General features: G+C 40.1%; 2 protein-coding genes across 2 annotated transcripts; both read left to right on the top strand.

The window, feature by feature from the left end:
- The first annotated feature begins 251 nt into the window (after positions 1-251).
- LOC306964649 (protein ILRUN-like) lies at positions 252-5,374 on the top strand. The gene is made up of 5 exons (XM_079558732.1): positions 252-504; positions 1,383-1,537; positions 1,608-1,805; positions 2,094-2,386; positions 4,007-5,374. Exons 1-5 carry the CDS (start codon positions 347-349, stop codon positions 4,040-4,042), a joined length of 840 nt encoding a protein of 279 aa, XP_079414858.1. The 5' UTR covers positions 252-346; the 3' UTR covers positions 4,043-5,374.
- Positions 5,375-9,313: 3,939 nt separating this feature from the next.
- On the top strand, positions 9,314-12,181 carry LOC306964372 (SAM pointed domain-containing Ets transcription factor-like; the record flags this gene model as incomplete). The annotated part of the gene is made up of 5 exons (XM_079558363.1): positions 9,314-9,578; positions 9,887-10,084; positions 10,708-10,752; positions 10,848-10,961; positions 11,867-12,181. 5 exons carry the CDS (start codon positions 9,314-9,316, stop codon positions 12,043-12,045), a joined length of 801 nt encoding a protein of 266 aa, XP_079414489.1. The 3' UTR covers positions 12,046-12,181.
- Positions 12,182-12,912: the final 731 nt, after the last annotated feature.

Consider the following 12,912-nt stretch of genomic DNA (forward strand, 5'->3'; position numbering starts at 1 on the left):
ACTGTATTACACCACATGATCAATGTAGAGGATAAATCTGTAGAGAAAACCAAAACCATACAGCAGAATACATTTCTACGCCACTATTAATTATTTTAATAAAAAAAATTAGTGCACCACAAACTGCAAACATTTGAGCATGGTTTTGTAAAATAAATTGGGGGAAAGCCCTGTGTTTATTTTTGTCTCACATGACAGCATGAATTACGTCGTAAATGTGGTCATGTGACATGTGCACTGGGCCTCGCACATGCGCACTGGGCCGTGCAGTTGAGTTGTTATGACAAGCTGAGGCCTCGGACTAAATTAGGAGCGAAGCCCCGAGCTTTGTCGGGCAAAATAAGCGATGGAGGGCATGGACCTGGACCTAGATCAAGAGCTTATGCAGAAATTCAGCTGTATGGGCACCACAGACAAAGACATACTGATCTCGGAGTTTCAGAGGCTGCTCGGGTTCCAGCTCAACCCTGCAGGATGCGCCTTCTTCCTGGACATGACTAACTGGTGAGTCCGCGGTCTGTGAGTGGCCTACAGGGGCTAGTTCATGGAAGTTCCCCAAGTCTTAGTAAATTATAGTGGAGTTGCGACTTCCAGGGGAGGATAAAATCAGTTTGTTTTGCTTTTCCTTGACACACAACCGTAATGTGGTGTCTGTAATTGTTTCCAGGTTCAATGAATGCTAATGACGCTGTAGTAACCAAACTCAAAGCTAGCTAGCAGAGACAGACACGACTCCTGGCTTTACAAACAAGTGCTGCTGCTGCTGCCGTCTCGGTTTACATCACGTCAGCCATGTCCCCCGATAAACTGTGTTTGATTTAGCGGCTAACGTGATAGATTTATGTTTTGTAGTATCTTTAAAACAACGAGGCCTGTGACTTTCATTTTGTCATCAGGTCACTCAACGAAAGCATACATCTTATATCTATCTCTAGCGTAAAAAATAATCATTTGTTTGAATAATCTCATAAATGTTCCGTTATCATATCTATTTGGAAGCTTTCATGGCTTTACATGTTTTTGTAAAATGCGTTTTAAAAAAATACGTGTGTGCAGTAATTATTACATAACCTGGAGACCAGTATGGCGGAAAGCTCAGGAACTGCAAAAACACGTTGCTCATTCTTGTATCTTTTAATAGTATAAATTAAATGTCTCATGAGGTGAATGCTTTGTTTCAGTAGACTTTGTTTTGTGCTTAATGGAAGCACTGCTGTCTGTAGTAATGTCACGTGATGTATGCTGCAGCCCTCTTCTAAAAATAAACCCTGCTTTCTGCTGTAAATGGCCACCAGGTCACGTGAATCTGCTCTGATTTACGCACTAAACCTCTCATCAATGTACAGATCTTTCAACAACATTATTTCTCCCTTTATCATCAGGAATCTACAAGCCGCCATTGGAGCATACTATGACTTTGAAAGTCCAAACATCAGTGCACCGTGCATGTCACTGGTTAAAGATGTGACAATTGGTGAGGGTGAATCCATTCCTCCAGACACGCCCTTCACTAAGACCTGGAGGATACAAAACACAGGTGGGTGCACTCATAAATGAGCTCACATTCTGGTTGTTGTGCTAATTACCTACTGCATGTCTGTCTTTAGGCCCTGAGTCGTGGCCTCCAGGGGTGTGTCTGAAGTATGTGGGGGGAGACCAGTTCGGCCATGTGAACATGATGATGGTGCGCTCCCTGAACCCTCAAGAAATAGCAGACATTAGTGTCCAGATGCAGAGCCCCTCGTCCCCAGGCATGTTCCAGGGCCAGTGGAGAATGTGCACCGCTACAGGACTTTTCTTCGGAGGTGAGGAGAGCACAAGTCTTGGTCTGATAAAGGCCTAGACTAAAAACGTTTAAAGCTATTATTGGTGGCTCCTGCTCCTACTCATCACAGACAATTGAAGAGTTTGGAATTATCTCCCTGTAATAAATCAACTCCCTAAATAAACTTGTAGAGATCGAGAGAGACCAATGCAGTGAAGCTACACTTCCTCCAATGTCTAGACAAGATCTATAATACTCCTCTATAATGGTATGATTGTTGAATGTTGCTCAAACAGCCTTTTTTCAGATCCTATCTTTTTTTTCACAGACGTCATTTGGGTGATACTGAGCGTGGAAGTTGGTGGTCTTCTTGGGGTCACGCAGCAGCTCTCATCTTTCCAAGCAGAGTTCAACACTCAGCCCCATCGAAACCTCGAAGGTGACTACAACCCATTCGCCTCGCCACAGAAGGGAAAGTGTGTCAACGGCAACAACGGCAGTCTCCTTGACAACAGAGGGCTCACACAACCACAGCAAGATCAGAATGGACTTTCACACAACTCTGTGGATTTAGTAGCAAATAATCTGCAAAGCAATCTTTCATTAGTCTCTTCGAACCAGGTAAGAAAGCATGTAGCATTATTTTGTGACAAACAGCTTTATCAAAGGCAGCTCTGAAATTTATTGAGTGCTCATCAAATTGTTATAGAAGTTTTGGCCTACCTACAGTATCTAATTGTTAGGAACTAGCACCTGGTTTGTAGTGGGGAGGAAAAAATCGAAGCAATTTCATTTTAAATGGTCCTGAATGGAAAATAATTCTTGTTTTATACAAGTTGAGGTTTGAATATCATAAACCTTCAAAGTAACAGTTATATTTGTTTTTACTGACTGTCTTGAAATTGCAGCAAGACTATTACTGCATGGATCCAGCAGCAATCAAGCATGATGACATCCAAATAGATGTTTATTATGTGATAGATACCTATGTTAATGGACTATATGCACCGTGCCCCCCTTCCTCTCCCCTATCTTTTACTTTCACAATGAGCAGGATCCCACACACATGAAGAGGTAGCCCAAGATAAAAAACACCCCTCGTTATGAACACAGAGGTTTCCTAAGTTGTTACTTAACCTGCTCCAGTCACATCCTAACTTTTACTTGCTGTCCTTTACGAAATCTCGAGGTATCTCTTTATTTGTGTGCGACCCTGCTAATCATTCATGTAAAATATAGGGGAGAGGAAGGACAGCGCCGATCTCATTGTTCACCTGGAAACCAAACTTTTATCGGTGTCACTTAAGCAAAACGTTTCAAAAACCCTCAAATTGAGCTGATGTTGGATGTAAAAAAATCAGTGAAAAGATAATTAACCATTGAATGTTTATGTATGAGTTTTTATTTATCATGATGCCTCTTTGCTTTCAGCTGCAGGTCGAGTGAAGCAGATCTGATGATTGTTACAGGAGTGATGCTTTTTATGGTTTTCTGTTCACTAAATTGCGTCTGTTTCAAAGGGTCAAGGTTCTAATATGTGAGCAGTAAAGAAACCAAAATATGCCATGTGTTAAAAACATTACAATTGATAGTATTACAATGACGAACCATTGATTTGATTGATTTGCCCGGGGCTTAGTGTAGTTCCTGTATCGTGAATGTTTAGGGCAGGGGTCACCAACCTTTTTTCAGCTGAGGGCTACTTTAAGAGCATTAAGTTGTTCGAGGGCTACCAGTTAAAAACAAATCCTAAAGACTTAAACGTACACTGTTCACTTATAGGATATTGACCCAATATTATATTAAAATAGGAAGAAAATGAAGTGTTTTACACTTTAGAAAAAGTCCCAAGGGCTACTGGACATGCCCCAAAGGGCCCCTGGGTGCCCGCGGGCACCACGTTGGTGACCCCTGGTTTAGGGCCACACCACAGAAATAAGAGATATAGTTTGAAGATAGAAATAGTTTGCAATTTTATTTTTCAGAACCAAAACAAAGGCTGAAATGGAACTAAGTTGGGAGAATAAAACTGATCTTTTGCTCATTGATTTAGGCTGTTTTAACAAAAAAAGTCAGTCAGGACAACCTCAATGACTTTGCAGTAAATTGTGGCATCGTGCCATATTGTGTCTCCTAATGTGATGATAACAACAATCTGCCTTGTGCAGCCTTGGTTTCATGTTTTTTCTTCTATTTAATACATACATGAAAAATACTTACCCACTGTTGTTTTTTCTACAGGGTTTACAGGAGCCCTTTTCATCCGGCCAATCCTAAACCACGGGACGAAGTGACATCAAACACAGAATCCTTAATGAGGAGCTGGTGGAGAAATTCAGAACTCTAAATTTATGCAAACGTCAGTCTCCGCTCGAGGTACGGGAGTTTGACACAACAACGTGCAGCTCACCAGTTCCACATCCACGGTTTGCACGAGTGAATGCTACACTCATAAAGGAGTGTTCTGAGTCTATTGAGTGATTATTTCTTTTCTCTGGATTTTTTCTTTTTTTTTTTTTAGGTGTGGAGTTGAATGGGAGTGGAAACGTGTAATTGTAAAATGTACAGTATGTGTGTATCTTCAAAACCTTAGGAGGAAAGCCATTTATTTTGCCAATTGATTCATAAGTCTGCTTTCACATTTAGCATATTTATTAAGATTTTTTTTTTTTCTTCTTTTACAATTTGTAATATCATGCAATGCTGATAATAGTAATCACCCTTAATCTTATAAAATATGACTTTAAAGGGTTCTTCTATGGGTTTTATCACGGCTTTTCCATAAAGAGCAACATTATTTACATTTCTTAATTTGTCTGAAGTCAGAAAGTATGGAACAACACTATAGATTTGCATATCACTATTTTTTAACCATAATCCTAACTATGAAGTGTAATAGATGAGAACTATTTAGATTTTACATGTCACATTTTCTTTTGATCCGTGGTACCCAGCCAAAATGGTTTTATATTCTCTAAAGTAAATGATTTCAAAGATCAATACCCACTGGTCATTTTTGATAGACTATAAAGCAGTATTACTGGCAATATTATTCCAAAAAAAAAAAAAAAACATTATTAAAATATAGAGTATAGTCTACCATTATGTTGAAGATGCTGAAATTGGGCCAAGCATTCTTAAACAATATGTATCCTGTAATGGCCTTCGAATTGTACAAAATTGTTGTTTTAAGTTGAATGTATGGGGAATGTAGAAGATAATGTTGTTTATTTACGGCCTTTTTCAACTTGTCCTTGGTAAAATTTATAACTGAGATATAACATAAACCATTTGCACTATTTGTGAGCCATGCAATAATATGCTCCAGAGTAAGGCTGTGCATAGTTTCAAGTTGCCGCCACCATATCAAAGCAGTTGACACCAAATGCAATGCTTCTGTCCCAGCAATGACTGCATAATGAATTTGTTGACACTCTTTATTCGGTAAGGGCAAAAGGGGGTGGGTACATCTGAAAGCTTTTCCCTGTATGTTTGAAGAATGTTTGTATGATTAAATTATCGCTCAAAACAAAATAACAGTGCTTCTTTTTACTGGGTCAAGGCAACTCTGCAATGACATTGTCTAAACTAATTTCCCTTTGCATGTACAGCAATAGGTATTGTTCATTCAAATTAGAAAGCAAAATGGAACATGAAGACGCTAAAATGCAAATGATTTTCAGGCACGTTTGGAGAATGTTTTGGTTTTGGGTGAAGCTTTCTTTGTTAAGACAACAATTAATGCAGGGATTTTTTTTTAGTTTAGTGTTTGAAACAAATCTGATAGATGAACTAGGGCTGTGCAGTTAATCAAATATTGATTTATGCACGATTATCCTACACCCAGTCTGCAACCTGGCCTTGGATAAATAGGACACAGATGGATGGACCCAGCGATTAGAAAAATCATAAGGGAAACTCATTTTGGGGAGAAAAAAAATCATTACGCTTGACTTTAAAATGTGTGAATGAATAAAGAGGAGCCGGTCTTTGTCTTGAGAGGAGCGCAGTACAATCTGGCAGAGTTTCATCAAAGGCCATCATAGGCCCTGTTGACAACATAAAAGTGCACCATACCTACTATGAAATATGGAGGTGGTTCACTGATATCACTGGGTCCAGCATAATAAAGTGAAGGTCTCATTATTGTCCAGCTTAGTGTTCTGACCTCAATATCATTGAACACTGTGGAGAGAGCTCAAACGCATAGTTCATCCAAGACAGCCCAGGAATTTATAGGAACTGGAGGCTTTTTGCCAAGAAGAACGGGCCGCTTTACCATCAGAAAAAATAAAGAACATCATCCACAACCAGAAGACTCTAAGCTGTCATTGATGTTAAAGGGGGAAATACACAGCATTAAAAACGGGTATATAAACTTTTGATCAGGGTCATTTTGGTACTTTGCTAGTTTTTAAATCATAATGAAAAAACAAACTTGTTTCACCATAAATGGTTTCACACAATCACTAACTATGAGCGGGGGAAAGAAAAAAAAAAAGTGTTATCTGAAAAAGGGTAAAAATAAATAAATAAATCTAAAATTCTGCCAGGTTATGTAAACCTTTGGGCACAACTGTATATATTCCACCTTCAATAGGCCCAAAGCGCTTTACAGCAAGGATCCACTCACCCATTCACACTCTCATTCAGGCACCATTGTACACAGACGCTGGAGGCAAGGTGAGTGAAGTGTCTTGCCCAAGGACACAACGTAAGTGTGCATCTTCAGGAGCTGAGATTCAAACCCCAGACCTCCAGATCATGAGACGACCCGCTCTACCAGCTCCACTGTCGCCTTGTTGCCTATTAAATAATTAATTTTAACCACAAATCATACATCAAATACCGTAGACTATGATTTAAAATATTGTATTTAAAATTGTCTTCAGACCATGAATAGTTTGAATAATTGTTTCAGTTTCTTATATTCGGCCTCTTGTTTTTTCGCATCTTGAATAGGTCTAAGTGGAAGTTTCTAACTCTGTCCCATTACATGCCATCAATATTTTTGCACCTGTTAAAGAATGACTTATGCCATTGGATATGCTTTCAAAAGTATTTAACCTTTTGTAGCCTATAGATAATTATTTTTTGCACCACTTGTCAGTTTTAATGGTCTGTATTTAAATAAAAGTATTTTATGCTGACAAAACCTTAAGCTCGTTTATTCCATAGTTCTTAGAATAATATTAAGTGTGTGCCCAATCCTCCTAAAAAATAAAAGAGTGTCTGTTTACTTAGGATCCATTAACAGTGCCTACAGTGTTTTCTATAGACACACCCTCTCGCTTCTCTAATGAAACTTAAAGTTAGTGTTTGAAAAGTCTCACAGGTGACACTGGGGCCGCAGGTGACTGATCAGGCTGAGGATGTGCTGCTGTCCTGAACTTCTACACAAACTTTAAGCCACATCCACCTGCAGCAGCCAAGAGAGAAAGAAGGTAAGATAATGGATCCTAATGGTCACTTAATGATCAGGCTCTACATTTGTGTCACACCATTACTATAATTCATAAACTAAGTGCAGAGCAATGTAATCACATCTGTGCTGTTGTTGTATCCTTGGGCAAGACATGTCTCCCACCTCGTCTATGAATCTGTTGTGTGAATAAGTGAGTGGTGGTGGTCGGCTGCCGTGTTTTCATCAGTGCTGCCACTTCAATGATTAATGGTCTATAGAAAGTTGTCAAGCTTGTAAAACACAAAATACCTCCAAGCCATTTTATTTATATTGTATGAGAGGAAAGGATTTCACCCATAAAACGTTAGCAGAAATGTGGTAATACTAATGCCAGTTACAGCTTTGGCTCATATCTACAGACCTTTCTGTTGTCTCAAGATGTTAATGGAAGCAAAGAAAACTGTCGAGGCAAAGGTTTCAAAAGTATTCACCTGGACGGAGTTGTTTAGGGTTGAAGACTTTTTCCAAGAAATGTCTTCAGCTCTCTGGAGGTTTTGTCACATTTCCAATAAAAGTTAATTCCAAATTCATAGATTTCAAAAGATTTAATTTGATCTACGGTGGCTACTTCCTGAATGATTTTACAGACATTAAAGGTGAATTATGCAACTTGTCATGGGGAAAAAAGGTAATATTAATGCGAATTTGACCTTTCTGTGACCCAGCAGTTGTGTCGGTGGTTATTTAACATGGCACCTTTCACTGCTGATGGATCTGTGTCCATGGTTATGTACACATTCAATAAAGAAAAACTACCAGAAACCCTAAAAAAAACTGAAATAAAATTGGTCCTGGAGCGTTCTACAGGCCACAGGATGGAAAGCAAAACTGCCAAGCTAAACACCCACACAGCTGCTGGGTCACTGAAAGGTCAAATATGCACAAATATCAAGGTTCTATAAAAGTTCTATAATGCGCCTTTAACAAACCAACCAACAAGAGAGATAAGCCTATAGGCCAGAGGTTCTCAGACCTAGGACCCAAAAATGGAACCATTTTAAATGGTTTGCAATAATTTCCTATTAGGAACATTTCTGTCCTTATTTATCAGCTGAAAAAGCACAAAAACATTCCTAGGTCTGTTAAGTGGACTTCTCTCAATAATGATTTAGTCATTATAGATTTATATGATGCCTATTCAACAACATTTTGTAGGAATATGCTATATTATAGTTTTTCTTTTTTTTAAAAGAAATTCAATGCTTATTTGGATCACAGTTTGTTATGGATTGATGGTGGCCCAGAGTCCAGATGCCGTACCTGATGAGAACCTGTGTTACAGACATTATTATCTTGAATTTGATTGAATATTCTGACCAGCAGTTGACCTCTCCTTCTCCTATTATTACTCACAGATGTGTATGCATTGTCAGATTGTTTTGTTCTAGCATTAGAGTTCCACCTTTATTTAATGGCTTATAATTCCTGTTTTAATAAGCTTTACACAGTGACACTGGCCTCGTGTGCCCCTAACCGTCAAGATGGAGTCTTATATTGTCTAATGTCTAATATTGCATTGACACAGGGTTTAATGCACTCCATCACACATCTTACTCAAATGATTAAACAAAGGCTACACTTTTACTAAGCCTCAAAGACTGATGCTTATGTGAACGCAGGCCCCAGCCAAAGTAAATAATACAGATCGAATGTCATGTTTGCTGTAGGATAGATTCTGTTTAGCTAACGAGAGATGGTTAGCAGAATCAATGCCTCACTGTGTCAAAATGTCACCAAGAAGGAAAGAGAGAGACTCAGGGACATCTACATATTTCATTTACATGTTTCACAGTTTGCTCCTTTTGGAGTATTTGCTCATGTTTCCTCAGGAAAGTAAATTATTATTATTGTTATGACGATAGTTTGTCCATAGTTTGCAAAAGAAATGTCCATAAAGATCTAAAAGTACTGACATACCTGTGACTGTATTGTTGTTGGTTTTATTGTGTCCCTCTGTCTCTTTGGACCCAGAGTCCGCAATAACCATAAGCTTTAAGTATCTTATAACTTTGGCTTGACCTTTCCTTTAGTTGGATTTTTAAGATATTCAGCCTGAACTTTCTCCCTCCTCTTCTATCCAAAGCATGGGGAGTCTCGACTGCACTCCAAACTTTCACAACCTGGACCCACGGATGCACTACTTGATGGAGCACAGACAGGCTACTCACTTGACGGGGGGATACTTATCTCGGGGGGAGCAATACCTGCCCCCATATAGGCATGACCTCAGCCCCCCCGCAGCGCTGGACCAATCAGAGGCAGACAGCCTGGAGCAGATGCAGACCATGGTGGTGGGAGAGGTCCTCAAAGATGTGGACACAGCCTGCAAACTGCTCAACATCACTCAAGGTACATTATGCAAATTCACCACAAAACAATGATGACCTTCAGGAGTGTGTAATCTGCAAAGAGCTGTTGACAGAGCCTGATCCTGACGGTGAATACAATGAACTCACTGTTTATTGACAAATAGTGCATTGTGTGACACATTCTTTCTCACTTGTTGGATTAAAGTGTTGTATCACTATTAACAGTTGCATTGTTGCTTTAATCATCTAAGTAAAATAATGTATAATAAATAAGATTATGAATACAGGTCATGCAGATATGTATTTTTACTATTACCTGTGACCGTGTGACCATGTGTTCTCCCTCAGACCCGCTGGGCTGGAGCTCGCTGCAGGTTCAGAAGTGGCTGCTGTGGACGGAGCATGTGTACCGTCTGCCCAGAGTGAGCATGCTGTTCCAGGGACTGAGCGGAGAAGACCTCTGCTCCCTGTCAGAGGCCCAGTTCAGACAGCACTCGGCTCAGTGCGGAGACATGCTCTACGCTCATCTGGACATCTGGAGATCAGGTACATGGAAAAAGTACATTGCACTGATACGATAACATATGATATGTTTCTATACTCAAAAAACAAAGCTGTAAAAAGATGGACTATGTAGTTGTATTATGTCAACTTTTACCTAAATCTTATTTAACCATCAATTAAACTCCTTCCACTTTATCTGGACCGTGTGGCGGAGGCAGCAGTTTAAGCGGAGATGCCCAGACTTCCCCATCCACACCTCACCCTCACTTGAGGGAGTTGTAGGTCTTCCCGGGGCTCCCACCTGACAGGACATGTCCGGCACACCTCCCCAGCGAGGCATCAACAAGGCATCTGGAGGAGATGCCCGAGCCATTTCAGCTGGCTCCTTTTCTCATGGAGATGCAGTGGCTCTACTCTCGAGTGTCTGAGCACCTCAACTCTTTTTCTGAAGGAGTGCCCAGCCACACAGCAAACTTATTTCACCCAGTAAACTGAGAGCTTTGCCTTTTGATTCAGCTCCTTCTTTACCAAAACTGTCTGACCACATCCCATCACTCTAAAGCTCCTAAACCAATTACAAGTGATGTCACAACCAACCAAGTGTATTTTTATTAAAATGTTGGCAGTTATGCAGTAGGAGGCTGACGATTCGCTCTTTCCTTTAGCTGTGTCTATGAAGGCCCCGTGCACACCAGCAGACCACACATCAGGTAGGCTGGTGTCTCCTATAACGTTATGCTGAAGCTATTTCGACATGAATAAAGATTAAATGTTGTTTTAAGATACAGAATGCTTCTCTTTGCAGATGTGGTGTGTGGTTATCCCAATCAGCCCATCCACCTCTGGCAGTTCCTCCGAGAGCTGCTCCTCAGGCCTCACAACTACAGCCGCTGCATCCGCTGGCTCAACAAAGAGAAGGGTGAGAGAGACTGTCCAGTACTTCATACATAGTCAATATTTATCAGTCGCTTTAAGCCATTAGATGCTGCTCCCCCAGGTACAGACTGTTGTTGTGTCCTTGTGCAAGGCACTTCACACACATGGCGTGTGTGAATGTTGTGTGTGAGTGAGAAATTGGTGGTGGTCAGAGAGACCAATGGCGCAGATTGACTTGCCTTGCAGTCTCCTCCATCAGTCTACCCAAGGGCAGCTGGGGTCACAATAGTAGTTTACCACCATCAAGTGTGAAGTGAATGAATAATGCAATGCAATATAATGTAAAATGTCTTTGAGTGTCCAGAAAATCCCTATGTAGAACTAATGCATTACACGCTACTTTGCATGTATTGTACATAACCAGGCAGAAAAAGAACCGCTAAAAGGTGAAAATTATAACATATGATCTGCTAACAGATCACTTGTGCTCACAAAGCCTTTGAGGGGAGAGATGAAACCCAGACCATGCGATGGCTTAAGAACTTAAGTCTATCTCTTTACATTGCTTTCATTCACTCACCATGTGGTAGCAAGCCTCTGCAAACAGATTCTGACCACTTTATCCACTCACACACCAAGGTAGATTACGCACAGACCCAACGACTGGGATCGAACTGTCAACCTTTTGTTTATAGAAAGTTGCTCTTCCAACTAAGGCAATATTGCCTCTTTGTTATTTGAGAATATGTGTCTAACGAAGCTTGTATTGCTTGTATTGCACATAATAATGCATATCCTGCATTGCATGCTTATTATATTATCTCTCCTCCCCACCAGATGTCACTGCAATGCAGTCATCTCGGCCTTTGTATCTTGTCTAAGATACAAAGTGTTGTATCTTAGACAATATCAACTCTTTTACCACATAATGCACCTTTTTTCTTGTAGGGATCTTTAAAATCGAAGACTCAGCTCACGTGGCGCGGCTGTGGGGCATGAGAAAGAACCGTCCTGCCATGAACTATGACAAACTGAGCCGCTCCATCCGCCAGTACTACAAGAAAGGCATCATCCGTAAACCAGAAGTGTCCCGCAGGCTCGTGTACCAGTTTGTGCACCCTATATGATCAAGGAGGAGCTGAATTTCACCAAAAGACTGCCTATGTAAAAATGCTCTTGTATATGGGACAATGGACATGACTTACATCGTCTTCATCGGGATTTTCAGGGCCCTTATTTTGGCTTTTCAGTTTAGGGTGAATAATGTGTAGGGTACTTTCTAAAGGGTCTTTCTTTTCTTGATTATTAAATCTACATTTCAACCAATGACAAAACTGAATACATTACAAGCATTTATTTGTCTACCTGATGGAGATAATTACATCAAAAAGCTTGCGTCTTGACGACTCCTCACACCTGACTTTGCTGGGAGCGGGACATCACCACCTCATCTTCATGATGTTGTAGCCAAACAAACACATTTGGTGCCCTTTAAAATGATTTATTTTGATAACATATTGTTGCAAAAGCAGTATTGCAAGTGTCCAGTTGATCATTCGAGGCATGTCTCGTATCACTGACATTTGTCTCTGTTTATCAGCATTGTATGTTGTATGACAGTTTGGTTGCAATAGTTTGCGTTCATGTGACATCACAACATTCTAAAGAGCCTATAGTTTAACACTGAGTTAGAGGGCAGCTGAAAATTCCATATAGTAACACTATTGCTAATTTCTCTGTAATTCCTTGGCCAAATCACATGAAACAAAAACTCTCACTAAGTGCAAAGTCCTATGGTCTCATTATTTCCTCTTAAAGGTGACCAAAAGTGGTGACAATATTCAAAACATATGTTTGATGCTGGTCAGTAGAAAGGACTTTCAGCCATAAGAATAACATGGCAGGTTTGTGAATCCAATCACTGTCAAATAATGATCAGGGAAAACATTTGGATATGTTCTTTTTGGAAATTTCTTTCAAAAACTCTCCCGTAA

The sequence above is a fragment of the Gobius niger genome (genome assembly GCF_951799975.1).
Source record: "Gobius niger genome assembly, chromosome: 6".
Lineage (NCBI taxonomy): Eukaryota > Metazoa > Chordata > Actinopteri > Gobiiformes > Gobiidae > Gobius > Gobius niger.

Coding starts and splice junctions, on each gene's coding strand:
- LOC306964649 (XM_079558732.1), top strand. CDS start 347: ATGGAGGGCATGGACCTGGACCTAGATCAAGAGCTTATGCAGAAATTC. Junction 1,538..1,607: donor CTGGAGGATACAAAACACAG/GTGGGTGCACTC, acceptor GTCTGTCTTTAG/GCCCTGAGTCGTGGCCTCCA. Junction 1,806..2,093: donor TACAGGACTTTTCTTCGGAG/GTGAGGAGAGCA, acceptor TTTTTTTCACAG/ACGTCATTTGGGTGATACTG.